We start from the raw sequence: 20,211 nt of genomic DNA on the forward strand, positions 1-20,211 counted from the left end.
AACATTTTCTGTGTCTGCTGCCATTGAGTCAACCGATTGTACTGGACTGAGTCGAGATTGACATCTGGAACTGCCTTTAATTCCGAACCCACAAGGAAATGCCCCGGGGTAAGTGGAGCAAAATCGGATGAGTCGTCGCTTAGAGGAGTAAGAGGACGGGAGTTTAAGCAGCATTCTATCTGCGCTAGGAGAGTCTCCATGTCGTCGTACGCCAGTACTCGAGGGCCTAGTACCCGAGTGAAATGCTTCTGCGCCGATTTTATTGCCGCCTCCCATAGTCCGCCAAAATGAGAGCCATTGGGAGGGTTAAAGTGCCAACGGATGCCGTTTTCCGTGCACTCTCGAGCTACCTGACCTTTGTGCTCTGCGCTTTGCAAAAGGTGTTTTAGCTCGCCGGCTGCGCCCACAAAATTCTTCCCGTTGTCTGTGTAGACGTCCGAGCATAGACCACGCCGGAATACAAATCGTCGGAAGGCTTGTAGAAATTTTGCGGTAGTCTAGTTTGCAACGATTTCGAGGTGTACCGCCTTCGTCGTAAAACAGACGAATACGGCAACGTATGTTTTGATGGGTGCATCGCGTCTATGCCGTGGTTGAATGTAGATTGGTCCCCAAAAGTCTATGCTAACCTTTGAGAAAGGTCGAGACGCAGTTACACGAGCAGCCGGGAGCTCGGACATAAACTGCTCGATGAGCTTCGGTCGAGCGCGTACGCAGATGACGCATTTGTGTACGATCTGCTTAGCCGCCCCTCTTCCGCCCAAGAGCCAGTAACGAATACGAATTGTATTGATCGTCAGCTGCGCGGCAGCATGCAGAAGTTTCTGGTGATATGACAATAGTAGCAGTGTTGACAGATAATGAGAGCCTGGCAGCAGGATTGGGTGCTTGAAGTCTTCATGTCGTGTCGACTGTCCCAAGCGACCGCCGATCCGGATGATTCTGTCGTTGGGTGAGAGCATTGGGTGAAACCATTTTAGTCGAGAGCTTTTCAGAACTGGCTGTCCATTTTCCAACCGTTTCCATTCGTCGGAGAAGCATTGTTGCTGTAGTAATCGGATGAGCGCATGTTCGGCAGTCTTGAGTTCATCGGTCGTAAGGAAGGTAAATTTGCGAATTTTCGTTGGTATTCGCAGAAACGAAAAAAAGCGACGCCAATAGGCAGTGATTCGTATCATCTTTGAGTAGCTAGAGAATTTTGCTGTATATTCGTCGATGAACGAGAGTGTGGTAGTGGCAGTAGTGGAGATTGCAGCAGTCTTCCGTCATTCCGCATTGCTTTGATCGGTAGGTCCACAGTGTTGTCCGTTAACAGGCCAGTGCTCTTTTTCCTGCTGCAGCCATCCTGGACCCTTCCACCAGAGTTTGTTGAAGATGAGATCTGAAGCCATGCAACCACGAGAGATGACGTCAGCTGGGTTCTCCAGTCCGGCTATATGGTTCCAAGAACAGTGCTGCGTCGCGTGCTGAATCTTAGACACCCTGTTTGCGACAAACGTTGTCCAAGTAGACGGAGTTGCTTTGAGCCAATTGATGACTGTCGTGGAGTCAGTCCAGAAAACAGTAGAAAACGTAATCTGAAGAGAAGCGGCGATTCGCTGGTACAACTCAGCAGAGAGTAGAGCGCCACACAGTTCGAGTCTAGGTGTGCTCTGTTTCTTCAGAGGAGCAATTCTGGACTTTGACGTCAGAAGTGTGATTTTGATTTGTCCACTGTTACTGACGGACCTCAAGTAGGCACACGCACCGTATCCGATGTCCGAAGCATCCGAGAACAGATGCAGCTCAATCTCGACCGAGTTTGGGAGAAGAACATAACGATCGATACTCAATTCATTCAACGCAGGTAGATTTGAGTGGTAGTTGATCCATTGACCCCGTAGACTGGATGGAAGCTCTCGATCCCATTCCCAAATCGTTCCGCTCTCGTCCCGAAGCGTCCAGAGTGTTTGCATGAACGCCAGTACTCGAGGGCCTAGTACCCGAGTGAAATGCTTCTGCGCCGATTTTATTGCCGCCTCCCACAGTCCGCCAAAATGAGAGCCATTGGGAGGGTTAAAGTGCCAACGGATGCCGTTTTCCGTGCACTCTCGAGCTACCTGACCTTTGTGCTCTGCGCTTTGCAAAAGGTGTTTTAGCTCGCCGGCTGCGCCCACAAAATTCTTCCCGTTGTCTGTGTAGACGTCCGAGCATAGACCACGCCGGGATACAAATCGTCGGAAGGCTTGTAGAAATTTTGCGGTAGTCTAGTTTGCAACGATTTCGAGGTGTACCGCCTTCGTCGTAAAACAGACGAATACGGCAACGTATGTTTTGATGGGTGCATCGCGTCTATGCCGTGGTTGAATGTAGATTGGTCCCCAAAAGTCTATGCTAACCTTTGAGAAAGGTCGAGACGCAGTTACACGAGCAGCCGGGAGCTCGGACATAAACTGCTCGATGAGCTTCGGTCGAGCGCGTACGCAGATGACGCATTTGTGTACGATCTGCTTAGCCGCCCCTCTTCCGCCCAAGAGCCAGTAACGAATACGAATTGTATTGATCGTCAGCTGCGCGGCAGCATGCAGAAGTTTCTGGTGATATGACAATAGTAGCAGTGTTGACAGATAATGAGAGCCTGGCAGCAGGATTGGGTGCTTGAAGTCTTCATGTCGTGTCGACTGTCCCAAGCGACCGCCGATCCGGATGATTCTGTCGTTGGGTGAGAGCATTGGGTGAAACCATTTTAGTCGAGAGCTTTTCAGAACTGGCTGTCCATTTTCCAACCGTTTCCATTCGTCGGAGAAGCATTGTTGCTGTAGTAATCGGATGAGCGCATGTTCGGCAGTCTTGAGTTCATCGGTCGTAAGGAAGGTAAATTTGCGAATTTTCGTTGGTATTCGCAGAAACGAAAAAAAGCGACGCCAATAGGCAGTGATTCGTATCATCTTTGAGTAGCTAGAGAATTTTGCTGTATATTCGTCGATGAACGAGAGTGTGGTAGTGGCAGTAGTGGAGATTGCAGCAGTCTTCCGTCATTCCGCATTGCTTTGATCGGTAGGTCCGCAGTGTTGTCCGTTAACAGGCCAGTGCTCTTTTTCCTGCTGCAGCCATCCTGGACCCTTCCACCAGAGTTTGTTGAAGATGAGATCTGAAGCCATGCAACCACGAGAGATGACGTCAGCTGGGTTCTCCAGTCCGGCTATATGGTTCCAAGAACAGTGCTGCGTCGCGTGCTGAATCTTAGACACCCTGTTTGCGACAAACGTTGTCCAAGTAGACGGAGTTGCTTTGAGCCAATTGATGACTGTCGTGGAGTCAGTCCAGAAAACAGTAGAAAACGTAATCTGAAGAGAAGCGGCGATTCGCTGGTACAACTCAGCAGAGAGTAGAGCGCCACACAGTTCGAGTCTAGGTGTGCTCTGTTTCTTCAGAGGAGCAATTCTGGACTTTGACGTCAGAAGTGTGATTTTGATTTGTCCACTGTTACTGACGGACCTCAAGTAGGCACACGCACCGTATCCGATGTCCGAAGCATCCGAGAACAGATGCAGCTCAATCTCGACCGAGTTTGGGAGAAGAACATAACGATCGATACTCAATTCATTCAACGCAGGTAGATTTGAGTGGTAGTTGATCCATTGACCCCGTAGACTGGATGGAAGCTCTCGATCCCATTCCCAAATCGTTCCGCTCTCGTCCCGAAGCGTCCAGAGTGTTTGCATGAACGCTTTGGCCGTTACGACGACTGGACCGACGAGTCCCAATGGATCGAAGAGCTGAGCGATATACGACAGCGTTTGACGCTTCGTGAGCACGACGTTTGATGACAGAAGAAGCTCAATTTTATATTTAAAACGATCGGATGCTGGTTCCCAGTGCAAACCGAGCGTTTTGATTATTTGGTCACGATCAAGATCGATTGAGTGTTGAAGAGCGCGGTTCTCAGGCGGAATACCCTTAAGAACGGCCTCAAAATTAGATGCCCACTTTCTCAGCTGGAAGCCTCCACTGGAAAGCATGCCTTCGATTTGTTCCCGTAGCTTGATTGTCTCTGTCACGGTAGCAGCTCCCGAAAATAAATCGTCCACGTAAAAATCCCTTTCAACTACCTTCACTGCTACTGGGAAATTTCTCGCTTCGTCGCTTGCTAACTGCTTCAAGACCCGAGTAGCCAGATAAGGAGCCGATGCTGTCCCATACGTGACGGTTCGGAGAACGTATGTTTGAAGTGGTTCGTCCCGAGAAAATCGCCAGAATATGCACAGGTACGCATAGTCTTCGGGGAAGTGTAGAACTTGGCGATACATTTTTTCGGCGTCCGCTATGAGAACGATTTCATGTGTGCGGGAACGCATGATGATAGAGCGCAGATCGTCCTGCACAGTCGGACCGACGATCAGGGCATCGTTCAGTGAGATTCCCGAACTCGTTTTACTGGACGCATCGAAAACGACGCGCAGCTTAGTTGTTCTGCTGCTCTCTCGTATAACGGGGTGATGTGGAAGGTAATACTTCGGATGAATCTCATCTCCGAAGTCGCTGAGTGGCGTCATATGACCCAGCCCCAGATACTCGGCCATTAAGTCTCGATACTTCTGAACGATCGTAGAATCACGTGACAGTCGATTTTCCAGCAGGCGAAAGCGATGCAGAGCCGATTCCTTGTTGTCTCCCAATCGCTGCATTAGAGATTCCTTGAATGGTAGTCGAACCATGTATCGACCCGATGAATCGCGTGCGACAGTGCGCTGGAAGAACTCTTCGCAGGCAGTTTCGTCCGGGGAATGGTTGTTGGCGGATGGATCTTCCTCTATGTTCCAAAATTTCTCCATATCATTGTGAAGATCGGCTATGGTTGCAACGTTGCAGCGAACAGAAGATTGGCGTTGACTTTGGGCAGTTCGGCCTGACACTACCCATCCTAAGACGGAATTGGTGAGTGAAGGAAGAAAATCTCCAAGGGAAATGCGACCTGGGATGGAGAACAGGTCAAAAAATATCTCTGCGCCCAATATAATGTCGATACTGCTCGATTTGAAGAACGCTGGATCGGCTAGATCAATGTTGGTGGGAATGTTCCAATGATCGATGTTTACATCGACCGATGGCAAATCGATAGTGAGCTTCGGCAGAATAAGCAAATCGACACAAGAGGAATAGTTGCGAGTTCGGGATTTGATGACGGCACGAAATTGGTGCTTCACATTGGTCAAAGATTTTCCGATTCCGGCTATCGGCAGATCGATTCTCGTTCGAGTAACAGCCATCGTCTGAGACAACTGTGTGGTGGCGAAACAGCATTCGCTCCCCGAATCCAAAAGTGCTCGGGCGATATGTTCTCTTCCAGCGTCGTCTACTACAATCACCACAGCAGTGGCTAGAAGAACCTTGGATCTCGCGGACAGTTGTGAGTTACAGCTGCTCAAACCGGAGTGTGCAGCATTCAAAACAGGTGCTGGCGCTTGCATCGATGAGGATGGGGGTTGTTGATCTTGAAGGGTTGTACTGGTGGTGGAATGGTTCGAATTTCGGTTGTTATTTTTTGAACCTGCTACAGCGTTTGATGGTCTTCTAGCATTCGATGTATTTGTGCACAGTTGAGTGTGATGGCGAGATCTGCACTTCCAGCAGCAGTTCTCCGACGGACAATCACGTGCCATGTGGCCTTTTCGAAGACAGTTCAGGCACAGTTGGTGACGCTTGACGAGCTTCTCGTTCTCCTCTACAGGCATACGACTAAAGATGCTACACTGGTAGATGGGATGTTCTTCCGGACAGACGAGACACTTTCGACGATTCTCCTGAAATGCTCCGTGGCTACTAACACGATTATTCGTCGTTTTGCGAAATTGCGAAAGTTGTTGAATATCGCTTTGCTTGGAAGACACGTGCTGCAATACGTTGACTCTCCGCTGGATGAAATCGATGAGGTCCTTGAAAACAGCGTTGTCAGAGTAGCAGAAAATTCCTCCCATTCACGGCTAGTTACAGGATCGAGACGACTCGTGAGGAAATGGATCAGCAATATGTCCCAATGTTCGGTGCTTTCTCCAAGTTGCTTGAGCACCCTAACATTTGCTTCGAACTTTTCAACCAACGAATGCAGTTCAGTAGAAGACTCTCGACGAAGGACCGGAAAGTCAAACAATGCCTGAACATAATTGCGCTTAAGAACCTTCTGGTCTTGGGAGTGCTCGACCAACAAATTCCAAGCCACTGGATAATTAATACCACTAATCGGTATCGTCTGGATCAGCTTCAGTGCTTCCCCAGCTAAAGACGACCGGAGATAATAAAATTTTTGGATACTTGAAAGCTCCGACGACGAGTGAACAAGCGATACGAACAAGTCGTGAAAGTTGAGCCAACTCTCATAGTTGCCGGCAAACACCGGTAGCTTAACGTCAGGCAGTTTAACGTTGCTCGAATTATGACTTCGCGTGTGGGGGGCGGAAGAAGGCGCATTCGTAGCAGGGATTTGGCAGTGTTGCAGAAGAAAACCCTTCACTTTATAATACTGCGTCTCAAACTCGGCCTTTTCTTTAAAATACTGGTCTATCGCTTCAGGAGCTTCATCACAAGTTTCTAATTCCACTTGTATCTTGTTGAACTCCGTCCATTGCGACACGACCGCTTCCAGGCGTACGGGAACTTCTGCTCTGTCTCTTTCCTCCTGGTACGAAGAGACGAAGTTATTGATGAGAGTGAACGACGACAGGATACCACGACGTCTCGTTTTCAAGTGGCGCAGCTTCCGTTCAGCTCCAGACATGATGATGAATGGCGAATGTGATCTGTGAAATAAGACCAGGTAGCCCGGAAAAGGAGAAGATAGTGGATTGGAGCGGTAATTACCTCCTTGAGGCAATTCTTTGCCTTGAATATCAAAATATTCCTTCTGTTGAACTATGCTACGTGCTTGGAAGAATTAGAGATGCCTATCGATCAAAATCAACCGTGGAGAAATCGACCGTTGAAAATAGTCCTCGTGTGCGTCCTTGCAGATTACCAGAACGGCAAGGCTCTCAAAATTCTCAAATATTCTATTCACTTTCTCCCTTCAATGTTCAGTAGAATGGCTACTCGCTTCTATTGCATTTAGCAATGCCAAATAAGTTTAATCAGCTTTGTTCGAATAATGACCAATGTTGGATGGCGTCGGTGACAACATTGCAATGGCGATATCACGTTGAATATCCTATTCACAAGTATGCAGGAATGGCGTCGGTGCCATTTGCAGCGGCTTCACCGGTGTAGGGTTTTACAACCAGTATTTTTATTTAATTATACTTTATTTTATTTTAACTGAAAGTCACTCTTTATCACTGCACACCGTGTCCATCCGTGTTGCTCCGTAGCTTTCAACGTACTCCTCTCTCGCCTCGTTGATTTCCTTCATTCTCAGCCAGGTTGCCAGCTATTCCCCTCAGTCTATCTGTCATACAAGATCTGTAAAATATATAGGTAAGTATATTCCAATATAAACAAATCCTTAATGTAAGGTAAGATTCCAACACTGAACCCTACATCCCTACCTTTCATTAAAATGGACAGTAACAAAAGGATGTTAGTACGCTACATAATCCTCAAACCGACTCGGCTCTGCTCTTAGCCTCTTTGATCGCTCCTTTGTAGAGATTTCCAGTAGAGGGGGCGCAGATTCCGTTGTGGTTGGGTTTATATCCATTACGTTCTGGTTTTCCACATTTTCATCAAGATTATCGCTTTCGAAAGTATTCCGTGATATTCGTTTCAAATGAGCTACGCTTCTTCTAAATTCTTTCCCTGATGACTCTGAACGAATTGTAACATCTGTTCCATTCTTTTTAATTACGATGTATTCTTCAGGGGAAAAATCAGAGCTCAGTTTGTTCTCTTTTATGGTACGTTTCGCTAATACACGATCACCGATCTCGATGCTACTGGATCTTGCTTTCCGTCGACAGTCGGCCCGGAAAAGCTCCCGAAAATAAATCGTCCACGTAAAAATCCCTTTCAACTACCTTCACTGCTACTGGGAAATTTCTCGCTTCGTCGCTTGCTAACTGCTTCAAGACCCGAGTAGCCAGATAAGGAGCCGATGCTGTCCCATACGTGACGGTTCGGAGAACGTATGTTTGAAGTGGTTCGTCCCGAGAAAATCGCCAGAATATGCACAGGTACGCATAGTCTTCGGGGAAGTGTAGAACTTGGCGATACATTTTTTCGGCGTCCGCTATGAGAACGATTTCATGTGTGCGGGAACGCATGATGATAGAGCGCAGATCGTCCTGCACAGTCGGACCGACGATCAGGGCATCGTTCAGTGAGATTCCCGAACTCGTTTTACTGGACGCATCGAAAACGACGCGCAGCTTAGTTGTTCTGCTGCTCTCTCGTATAACGGGGTGATGTGGAAGGTAATACTTCGGATGAATCTCATCTCCGAAGTCGCTGAGTGGCGTCATATGACCCAGCCCCAGATACTCGGCCATTAAGTCTCGATACTTCTGAACGATCGTAGAATCACGTGACAGTCGATTTTCCAGCAGGCGAAAGCGATGCAGAGCCGATTCCTTGTTGTCTCCCAATCGCTGCATTAGAGATTCCTTGAATGGTAGTCGAACCATGTATCGACCCGATGAATCGCGTGCGACAGTGCGCTGGAAGAACTCTTCGCAGGCAGTTTCGTCCGGGGAATGGTTGTTGGCGGATGGATCTTCCTCTATGTTCCAAAATTTCTCCATATCATTGTGAAGATCGGCTATGGTTGCAACGTTGCAGCGAACAGAAGATTGGCGTTGACTTTGGGCAGTTCGGCCTGACACTACCCATCCTAAGACGGAATTGGTGAGTGAAGGAAGAAAATCTCCAAGGGAAATGCGACCTGGGATGGAGAACAGGTCAAAAAATATCTCTGCGCCCAATATAATGTCGATACTGCTCGATTTGAAGAACGCTGGATCGGCTAGATCAATGTTGGTGGGAATGTTCCAATGATCGATGTTTACATCGACCGATGGCAAATCGATAGTGAGCTTCGGCAGAATAAGCAAATCGACACAAGAGGAATAGTTGCGAGTTCGGGATTTGATGACGGCACGAAATTGGTGCTTCACATTGGTCAAAGATTTTCCGATTCCGGCTATCGGCAGATCGATTCTCGTTCGAGTAACAGCCATCGTCTGAGACAACTGTGTGGTGGCGAAACAGCATTCGCTCCCCGAATCCAAAAGTGCTCGGGCGATATGTTCTCTTCCAGCGTCGTCTACTACAATCACCACAGCAGTGGCTAGAAGAACCTTGGATCTCGCGGACAGTTGTGAGTTACAGCTGCTCAAACCGGAGTGTGCAGCATTCAAAACAGGTGCTGGCGCTTGCATCGATGAGGATGGGGGTTGTTGATCTTGAAGGGTTGTACTGGTGGTGGAATGGTTCGAATTTCGGTTGTTATTTTTTGAACCTGCTACAGCGTTTGATGGTCTTCTAGCATTCGATGTATTTGTGCACAGTTGAGTGTGATGGCGAGATCTGCACTTCCAGCAGCAGTTCTCCGACGGACAATCACGTGCCATGTGGCCTTTTCGAAGACAGTTCAGGCACAGTTGGTGACGCTTGACGAGCTTCTCGTTCTCCTCTACAGGCATACGACTAAAGATGCTACACTGGTAGATGGGATGTTCTTCCGGACAGACGAGACACTTTCGACGATTCTCCTGAAATGCTCCGTGGCTACTAACACGATTATTCGTCGTTTTGCGAAATTGCGAAAGTTGTTGAATATCGCTTTGCTTGGAAGACACGTGCTGCAATACGTTGACTCTCCGCTGGATGAAATCGATGAGGTCCTTGAAAACAGCGTTGTCAGAGTAGCAGAAAATTCCTCCCATTCACGGCTAGTTACAGGATCGAGACGACTCGTGAGGAAATGGATCAGCAATATGTCCCAATGTTCGGTGCTTTCTCCAAGTTGCTTGAGCACCCTAACATTTGCTTCGAACTTTTCAACCAACGAATGCAGTTCAGTAGAAGACTCTCGACGAAGGACCGGAAAGTCAAACAATGCCTGAACATAATTGCGCTTAAGAACCTTCTGGTCTTGGGAGTGCTCGACCAACAAATTCCAAGCCACTGGATAATTAATGCCACTAATCGGTATCGTCTGGATCAGCTTCAGTGCTTCCCCAGCTAAAGACGACCGGAGATAATAAAATTTTTGGATACTTGAAAGCTCCGACGACGAGTGAACAAGCGATACGAACAAGTCGTGAAAGTTGAGCCAACTCTCATAGTTGCCGGCAAACACCGGTAGCTTAACGTCAGGCAGTTTAACGTTGCTCGAATTATGACTTCGCGTGTGGGGGGCGGAAGAAGGCGCATTCGTAGCAGGGATTTGGCAGTGTTGCAGAAGAAAACCCTTCACTTTATAATACTGCGTCTCAAACTCGGCCTTTTCTTTAAAATACTGGTCTATCGCTTCAGGAGCTTCATCACAAGTTTCTAATTCCACTTGTATCTTGTTGAACTCCGTCCATTGCGACACGACCGCTTCCAGGCGTACGGGAACTTCTGCTCTGTCTCTTTCCTCCTGGTACGAAGAGACGAAGTTATTGATGAGAGTGAACGACGACAGGATACCACGACGTCTCGTTTTCAAGTGGCGCAGCTTCCGTTCAGCTCCAGACATGATGATGAATGGCGAATGTGATCTGTGAAATAAGACCAGGTAGCCCGGAAAAGGAGAAGATAGTGGATTGGAGCGGTAATTACCTCCTTGAGGCAATTCTTTGCCTTGAATATCAAAATATTCCTTCTGTTGAACTATGCTACGTGCTTGGAAGAATTAGAGATGCCTATCGATCAAAATCAACCGTGGAGAAATCGACCGTTGAAAATAGTCCTCGTGTGCGTCCTTGCAGATTACCAGAACGGCAAGGCTCTCAAAATTCTCAAATATTCTATTCACTTTCTCCCTTCAATGTTCAGTAGAATGGCTACTCGCTTCTATTGCATTTAGCAATGCCAAATAAGTTTAATCAGCTTTGTTCGAATAATGACCAATGTTGGATGGCGTCGGTGACAACATTGCAATGGCGATATCACGTTGAATATCCTATTCACAAGTATGCAGGAATGGCGTCGGTGCCATTTGCAGCGGCTTCACCGGTGTAGGGTTTTACAACCAGTATTTTTATTTAATTATACTTTATTTTATTTTAACTGAAAGTCACTCTTTATCACTGCACACCGTGTCCATCCGTGTTGCTCCGTAGCTTTCAACGTACTCCTCTCTCGCCTCGTTGATTTCCTTCATTCTCAGCCAGGTTGCCAGCTATTCCCCTCAGTCTATCTGTCATACAAGATCTGTAAAATATATAGGTAAGTATATTCCAATATAAACAAATCCTTAATGTAAGGTAAGATTCCAACACTGAACCCTACATCCCTACCTTTCATTAAAATGGACAGTAACAAAAGGATGTTAGTACGCTACATAATCCTCAAACCGACTCGGCTCTGCTCTTAGCCTCTTTGATCGCTCCTTTGTAGAGATTTCCAGTAGAGGGGGCGCAGATTCCGTTGTGGTTGGGTTTATATCCATTACGTTCTGGTTTTCCACATTTTCATCAAGATTATCGCTTTCGAAAGTATTCCGTGATATTCGTTTCAAATGAGCTACGCTTCTTCTAAATTCTTTCCCTGATGACTCTGAACGAATTGTAACATCTGTTCCATTCTTTTTAATTACGATGTATTCTTCAGGGGAAAAATCAGAGCTCAGTTTGTTCTCTTTTATGGTACGTTTCGCTAATACACGATCACCGATCTCGATGCTACTGGATCTTGCTTTCCGTCGACAGTCGGTATACACTCTCCCCTTTTCCTTCTGAATCCTATCGTAATCTCTCACTTCCTCATCATTACTGACTGCAGCAGGAATACATGGTAACTTGGTGCGTAAACGCCGACCGAACATCAACTCTGCTGGAGATTTTCCTGTCGTAGGATGTACTGCTGAGTGATATGTAAGTAGATATTGATGTAATTCTCTTCGCCAATTATGTCCCAATTCTTGCGCAATCCGAAGCCGTTTCAAGATAGACCGATTCTGGCGTTCTACCTCCCCATTCATTTGGGGCCAGTAAGGAATACAATTCTCCAGATCAATACCTTGTTCCTCACAAAATGCTTTAAATTCTTCTGATGAAAATTGCGGTCCGTTATCTGCACGAAGCGAATCAGGTAATCCATATCGTGAAAAAATTGTCAAGAGTTCATCAATTGTGGATGCCGTGGTCATATCACGCATTTCAATAACTTCTAAATACCTAGTGTAATAGTCAATGCATACAAGTAGATTCTTCCCATCAGGAAGCGGTCCCAAAAAGTCGATCGCAATTTTCTCCCATGGCCGAGAAGGAAGTTCTTTGCGGATAATTGGTTCTGGTGGTTTTGGTGCAGACACTAACGTACATCCACGACATGCTTTAACAAATTGTTCTATGTGCTGGTCCATTTTTGGCCACTAAACATTGGCACGCAAATGCCCTTTCATCATCCTAATCCCCGGATGACCCTCGTGAGCTAGGTTTAATACTCGTTGCTGAAGACCGTGGGGGATTATGATACGATCACCTCTGAGCAAGACATTGTTGATGGAACATAACTCTGATGATATCACCCTGTAGCTCAAGGGAAGTTCATTAGTTGTGCCTGAATTCAACGCCTCAATAACCTGGCGTATAATTTCATCCTCTCTACTAACGCTTTCGATTTCTTCCCACTTCAAAGCAACCGTTGATGCTCCAGCTATAACTAGTACTAGTACTACAAGTTCCTCTGCTTCATCGAATGGTTTTGGAGCGTTGGTAGAAAGTCGCGATAGGACATCAGCAATATTAGATTGTCCAGGGATGTGAATTATCTTGTATGTAAAACTCTGAAGGCGTAGAACCCATCGTTCAATCCGTGCACAAGGTCGAGAAGCTGGGGCGAACAGGAACGTAAGAGCTTTACAATCGGTGAGCAGACTGAACTCTCTACCTATGAGATAGACTTGAAACTTCTCCACACTCCATACTAGAGATAGAGCCTCCTTTTCAGTCTGGCAGTATCTTTTCTCGGTATCTGTGAGAGATTTTGAAGCGTAACACACAACTCTTGTGTCCCCATGATCATTTGTTTGAATTAATACTGCACCTAAAGCGACAGGACTGGCGTCCGCAAACAACGAAGTGTTATCTTTTGCTCTGAAGAATCCCAAGCAACTAGCTTCCGACAAAGAAGATTTAATAGCAGTGAACGCAATCTCTTCTGCTTCACCCCATCGAAACTTGTTTCCTTTTTGTATCAATCTTCTCAAAGGTTCATCTATTTCTGCTAAGTTAGGTATGAATTTGCCCATATAGTTAGCCAGCCCTAAAAACTTCGAACTTCACTCTCGTTTGTTGGACGACGAAAATCTAACACAGCATCACGTTTGATATCTGAAGGCATGATACCATCCGAACATATTTTGTATCCCAAAAATTCAAATTCGGTAACACGGATTTTGCATTTTTCCCAATTGAGTACTACTCCTCTGTTCTTGAATCTTCGAAGAACTTTGTTCAACCGTTGATCATGCTGTTCTATAGTGCTGCCCTCGACACCTACATCATCAAGGTACCAGTAGGCGCCCTCACAGTCTGCCAATATTTCGTCCATCGTACGCTGAAAAATTTCAGGCGCCGGAATTAAACCAAACGGAAGACGTTTGAATCGGTAGAGTCCTCGATGAGAGATGAACGTCATAATATCCTTCGTTTTATCATCAAGTTCCAGTAGGAAAAATGCATCCATGACATCCAAAATACTCCAAATTTTTCCTCTACCAATCCTTGCTAGAACGTCTTCAATTATTGGCATAGGATGACGTTTCCGGATAACCGCCTGATTCACGCGTCGCAAATCCACGCAAAGCCTAATCGAACCATTGGTCTTATTTACCACTACTAGGGGTGACACCCACGTTGCTGGGCCTTTTTTCTCTTCGATGATGTCTCGTTTTCGTTCGATTTTTTTTTTTCCAAAATATATATTTTATTAAGGCTCATATGGCGTCAGCCTAACGGGGCCGGGAGTTCAATATTTTGACAATGTTTGCTTAGACTATGTTAGTAATATGTAACCGATTACTCGCGGTTGACTCGAGGTTAGTATTACAAGTGTTCTCATAATTGGTATGTCGCAGTCTTCGATGCTCTATACGTGTGCCCGACACGGGATACTTCCTATTGGGATGCAGCTGACCATTAATCAGCAACGCCCCCCTAGTCTGTACCCCATATCTAGCGTGGTGCGTCTTCTCGACTCGAGGAATCCAGGATAGAATGGTCGCTAGCCGGCGCAATCATCAGCTCGTGTAGAGTTGTCATGAGCGGTACAACCTTTGGCTCTTGTTGAATCATCAGTGGACTGCACAACCTTTGGCCCGTGTATCTGTAAAGAGTGTGTGTATGTATTGCCGCAACTAAGTAAAAGTTTATAGATCGGATAGGATGGATATGAAACAGGGACACAACGAAGGAAACATCATTAAACGTTGACATCGGCGTTTCTGAGGAACAGGTATAGATGAAGCAGAAGATCAGGATCCCGGCTACCTAAGATATCCCGGACGGGGATATCCGATTGTCTGCCTTTTGCTCTCAGTGCTCTAGAGAGCTGAGAGCGAGCAGCATGGAACCGGATACACGACCAGACAACATGCTCGATGTCGTGGTAGCCATCGCCACAATCACAAAGATTGTTTGCTGCGAGCCCGATGCGATAGAGATGCGCGTTTAGGTTGTAATGATTGGACATAAGCCGAGATATCACGCGAATGAAATCACGACCTACATTCAATCCCTTGAACCATGCACTCGTCGAGACCTTAGGGATAATCGTGTGTAACCAACGACCGAACTCATCTTCACTCCACATGCGCTGCCAACTAACGAGTGTGTATGGTCACAGTGTTACATGGATAGAAAACATTCAATTAAACTCATTCACATGAATATATTTTGAAAATTCCCAGAGGAACTGGCAGATTATTTTCAGTAACGATTAGTTAGTTTCAGTAACGATTAGATATATCCACATTTTCCTCGATACTGGAATGCCAATTCGATAACCACCTGTTAATAGCACTTGATTGAAACATATTTGGTCACAGTGTTACATGAATAGAAAACATTCAATTAAACTCTTTCACATGAATATATTTTGAAAATTCCCAGAGGAACTGGCAGATTACTTTCAGTAACGATTAGTTATTTCCACATTTTCCTCGATACTGGAAGCCCACCAGTGGTTAATGCCAACTCGATAACCACCTGTTAATAGCACTTGATTGAAACATATTTGGTCACAGTGTAACATGGATAGAAAACATTCAATTAAACTCTTTCACATGAATATATTTTGAAAATTCCCAAAGGAACTGGCAGATTATTTTCAGTAACGATTAGATATTTCCACATTTTCCTCGATACTGGAAGCCCACCAGTGGTTAATGCCAACTCGATAACCACCTGTTAATAGCACTTGATTGAAACATATTTGGTCACAGTGTAACATGGAAAGAAAACATCCAAATAAACTCTTTCACATGAATATATTTTGAAAATTCCCAAAGGAACTGGCAGATTATTTTCAGTAACGATTAGATATTTCCACATTTTCCTCGATACTGGAAGCCCACCAGTGGTTAATGCCAACTCGATAACCACCTGTTAATAGCACTTGATTGAAACATATTTGGTCACAGTGTTACATGGATAGAAAACATTCAATTAAATTCTTTCACATGAATATATTTTGAAAATTCCCAGAGGAACTGGCAGATTATTTTCAGTAACGATTAGTTATTTCCACATTTTCCTCGATACTGGAAGCCCACCAGTGGTTAATGCCAACTCGATAACCACCTGTTAATAGCACTTGATTGAAACATATTTGGTCACAGTGTTACATGGATAGAAAACATTCAATTAAATTCTTTCACATGAATATATTTTGAAAATTCCCAGAGGAGCTGGCAGATTATTTTCAGTAACGATTAGTTATTTCCACATTTTCCTCGATACTGGAAGCCCACCAGTGGTTAATGCCAACTCGATAACCACCTGTTAATAGCACTTGATTGAAACATATTTGGTCACAGTGTTACATGGATAGAAAACATTCAATTAAACTCTTTCACATGAATATATTTTGAAAATTCCCAGAGGAACTGGCAGATTATTTTCAATAACGATTAGATATTTCCACATTTTCCTCGATACTGGAAGCCCACCAGTGGTTAATGCCAACTCGATAACCACCTGTTAATAGCACTTGATTGAAACATATTTGGTCACAGTGTTACATGGATAGAAAACATTCAATTAAACTCTTTCACATGAATATATTTTGAAAATTCCCAGAGGAACTGGCAGATTATTTTCAGTAACGATTAGATATTTCCACATTTTCCTCGATACTGGAAGCCCACCAGTGGTTAATGCCAACTCGATAACCACCTGTTAATAGCACTTGATTGAAACATATTTGGTCACAGTGTTACATGGATAGAAAACATTCAATTAAACTCTTTCACATGAATATATTTTGAAAATTCCCAGAGGAACTGGCAGATTATTTTCAGTAACGATTAGATATTTCCACATTTTCCTCGATACTGGAAGCCCACCAGTGATTAATGCCAACTCGATAACCACCTGTTAATAGCACTTGATTGAAACATATTTGGTCACAGTGTTACATGGATAGAAAACATTCAATTAAATTCTTTCACATGAATATATTTTGAAAATTCCCAGAGGAACTGGCAGATTATTTTCAGTAACGATTAGTTATTTCCACATTTTCCTCGATACTGGAAGCCCACCAGTGGTTAATACCAACTCGATAACCACCTGTTAATAGCCGCGCGTGTATGTGTGTGTAGCGATGTCTTCCCAGGGAACCGTTTGTGGCATCACTCTCCTCCTGATAGATTCCCTTCTGGGCTAGGGTGCACAAACAGGCTCTTGGTGACACCGTTCATCCGCGCTTTCATGATAAATAAAGAGCTTCACCGCAACAGCAACAACATGCTCCAATCGCTGTTCAATTAGAACTGAGTGGATTTCCGAGCGCCGCTCGCTTATATACCGATTGGTGATTTCAATAGCCTGTTTTGAAAGCAATTTTAAGACTATTGAAACAAGTTTTTGGATCAAAAAGTAACAAGTATATAACGCGTAGACATTTTATCTTTCGAATGAAGTGTTTATCATACCATTTCGTTCAGTTGTTTAGGAGCTATTAACGCTCAAAATCTCGGTCTCCGGCGTAGCGCTTTCGTTTTCGAAACTTTGATTTTACACCCCGGTATAGAAATGAAAGACGTAGTCCTACGTCAAAAGAGTTTACGAAATACAGTTCAATGCTTTCTAAAATAATATCAAAAATAATAATAAAACACAAATTGATTTTTTCATAATTTGTTTGCCAGTATATGATGAGTATGTGAATTTGGCAGTTGTTCTGAACTTATTTATGGTTGGGGACTTTCCCGATTATTCAATATTCATCAATTTTGAAATTCTTCTAGATTGAAAGTACAGTAATTTACATTTAGCTCGACATTCAGCTAATTGGACGGACCTGTAATGCGACATATTTAGTTGGACATTTTTGTAAACATAAAGTTCGAGGTCCAAATTATGACCCCACATCGAAAGTCGACACTGTACCACTGTCATCGCAAATGTTCAATTACAGGTTAAAATCGCCTCCAATGCGACACTGAGTGGTATTTCGGCACGTCGCATTAAATGTAATGAAATTGTAAATGTAAATGAAATGAAATGAAATACAGTTTGAATAGATAATAAAATATAGTGGTTTTGAATTTAATGGTATATAGTTGAGCTGAAAAATGGAGAGGTTTATTTAATGAATTTATCCTCCTTGGTGAGTGTGGCTGTAGAAATAGGAAGTTGATTAAAGTATAATGTAATGAATAGAAGATAGATGTGGGTATGAAAGTATATATTATATTATTTGTTATTTATTATTATTGAATGCGTGTATATACATGTATGAATTCCTTCCTTCCGACCCGTACATACATGTGTATACACACATAAACACGCATACATGACTGTGAAGTGGCGAACTTTAATAAGCAATTTCCAAGGTATTTAGTATTTCGATTTAGATTTTACCAAAGAAGTCGGTTTCTTTCAGAAACGCAATTAAATTGGTTTCTTGGGTCTCGTCTCTACTGAGGATATCTCGGAGACTCTGACCTATGTTGTGTCGGACTCGAGCATCTTTGGTATGTTGACATTCAAGTAAAAGATGGCTAACGGAAACCGGAGCTTCGTTGCAAGCACATTGGGGTTTTTCGGCTCTGCAGAACAAGTGTGAGTGGGTAAAGTTAGTGTGCCCAATTCGAAGACGGGTAAGGACTTGCCTTTCCCTACTATTGAGACGGTCCTCCCAAGGGAGAGTGGAATTTTTAATTTTATGAAGATGAGTGGGACGGCTGTTTATCCAACCTATGTCCCAACTTTCACGGACTTGCTGTTTTACCCAGCGGACAATGTCAGATGGAGGACAGGGCATGTCTGGGGGTTCTATTTTGCTGCCCTTGCCGGCCAGTATGTCGGCGGCTGTGTTTCCGCGTATTCCTGAGTGACCAGGAACCCAGCAGAAGGAGATGTTTTTATTTGAAGCAGCCTCTTCTGTTTGCTTAATCCATGGGTGTTTGCTGTTTCCACTTAGAAGATCGTGGAGACAGCTAGCTGAGTCTGAGAATATTGTGGTAGGAAGAAAATCATGGGTGCATTCTTGGGTAGCTATTAAAAGGGCGAAAGCTTCCGCACTGAAGATGGAGCATTGCGGTGGAAGAGAAAAGCTACCTATGTATCTACTCTCAAAAATTCCACATCCAACTCCATCGGCATTGACTGAACCATCTGTGTATACCTGGTGATTAATTTGAAATCCAATGAGGTTATTGAAGCAGGCTTTGACTTTTGGAGAAGGGTCTACCGCCCGAACTGCCTTGAGAAGTTCAAGGTTAATGTTCGGCGGTTTGACGTTCCAATTTCTTCCCGTCGCAGATGAACGTTCACATATATCGGGAAGATCTTTGTTCGTGAGATTTTTGAACCATGTTTTAGCCCTATGTATTAATGGGACATTGTGGTCGCTTTCGGGGAGTGACAAGTGACGGATGGCTTTATTGGTGATGGCTTTTGTTACCAGGTGGGTGAAGGGAAGTTGCCCCCTTTCTGCCATTACAGCAAGAGTAGCACTGGACGGAAAAGCGCCAATTGCGAGCCTAATTGCTTTATTGTAAATTGGTTGAATGGTGTTTAACACCCTGTCCCCTCCACGGCTGAAGGTGCCTATTCCGTAAAGGATTTGTAGGACCAACCAAACATTTACAACATTTAGCAGCGTCTTTCTATGACCAGAGGCTAGGTTGCCTGCGATAGCCTTGATGATGTTCAGTTTCTTTCTGGTGGCTATTTTGGTCTTTTGGGAATGTGATAGGAAGTTGAGTTTCTTGTCGAAAGTAACCCCTAGTATTTTCAATGTCCTCATTGTAGGGATCGGGATTTTGTTGAGCTGAAGATAGGTTCTCCTTCTGAGAGCTTTTCCGATATGTATGTGTTTGGATTTCTCCGGGGAAATTTTAAAACCTGTTTTTAGAGCCCAGTTTTGGATGGAGTCTAAGGTTTTTTGAAACCTCTTTCTCTGAATTAAGCCGAAGCAGCTCGTAGAGATAAGAGTGATGTCATCTGCATAGACTATGATGTTTATATGGTCCGGGATAATCTCGAATAGAGATTGCATGGCAATGTTGAAGAGGGTTGGTGAAAGTGCTGAGCCTTGTGGGAAGCCGTTTTCTGGGATTTTTAGAGAAGATTGGTGGTTGTTAATAACGGTTTTGAAAGACCGGTTTTCTAGAAAACTTTTAATGAAGAGACCTAATCTCCCACGAATCCCCCAGTCGAAAAGGCTTTTCAGCACTGGGTACCTCCATGCCCGATCGAAGGCCTTGGATAAATCCAGGGAAACAATATCAATGTGATGTGATTTTTCAGTTGCGTCGTCTAGGATTTTTTCGATTGCTACAAGGCAATCTTCTGTACCTTTTCCCGCACGGAAGGCGAATTGTCTGGGATCAATCAGCTTATTTGACTCTAGAAAAGTCGTTAA

At 44.5% G+C, this 20,211-nt stretch overlaps 2 protein-coding genes across 2 annotated transcripts; both read right to left on the reverse strand.

Annotated features, from left to right (window-relative positions):
- Positions 1–3,014: 3,014 nt before the first annotated feature.
- Positions 3,015–6,754, reverse strand: LOC129761273 (uncharacterized). Its single transcript, XM_055758986.1, has 2 exons — positions 5,972–6,754; positions 3,015–5,915 (listed from the first exon to the last, which is right to left on the reverse strand). Exons 1-2 carry the CDS (start codon positions 6,752–6,754, stop codon positions 3,015–3,017), a joined length of 3,684 nt encoding a protein of 1,227 aa, XP_055614961.1.
- Positions 6,755–7,901: 1,147 nt separating this feature from the next.
- LOC129761274 (uncharacterized) lies at positions 7,902–10,648 on the reverse strand. The gene is made up of 2 exons (XM_055758987.1): positions 9,866–10,648; positions 7,902–9,809 (listed from the first exon to the last, which is right to left on the reverse strand). Exons 1-2 carry the CDS (start codon positions 10,646–10,648, stop codon positions 7,902–7,904), a joined length of 2,691 nt encoding a protein of 896 aa, XP_055614962.1.
- Positions 10,649–20,211: the final 9,563 nt, after the last annotated feature.

The sequence above is a fragment of the Toxorhynchites rutilus genome, chromosome 1, assembly GCF_029784135.1.
Source record: "Toxorhynchites rutilus septentrionalis strain SRP chromosome 1, ASM2978413v1, whole genome shotgun sequence".
Lineage (NCBI taxonomy): Eukaryota > Metazoa > Arthropoda > Insecta > Diptera > Culicidae > Toxorhynchites > Toxorhynchites rutilus.

Coding starts and splice junctions, on each gene's coding strand:
- LOC129761273 (XM_055758986.1), bottom strand. CDS start 6,754: ATGTCTGGAGCTGAACGGAAGCTGCGCCACTTGAAAACGAGACGTCGT. Junction 5,916..5,971: donor TCACGAGTCGTCTCGATCCT/GTAACTAGCCGT, acceptor GCTGTTTTCAAG/GACCTCATCGATTTCATCCA.
- LOC129761274 (XM_055758987.1), bottom strand. CDS start 10,648: ATGTCTGGAGCTGAACGGAAGCTGCGCCACTTGAAAACGAGACGTCGT. Junction 9,810..9,865: donor TCACGAGTCGTCTCGATCCT/GTAACTAGCCGT, acceptor GCTGTTTTCAAG/GACCTCATCGATTTCATCCA.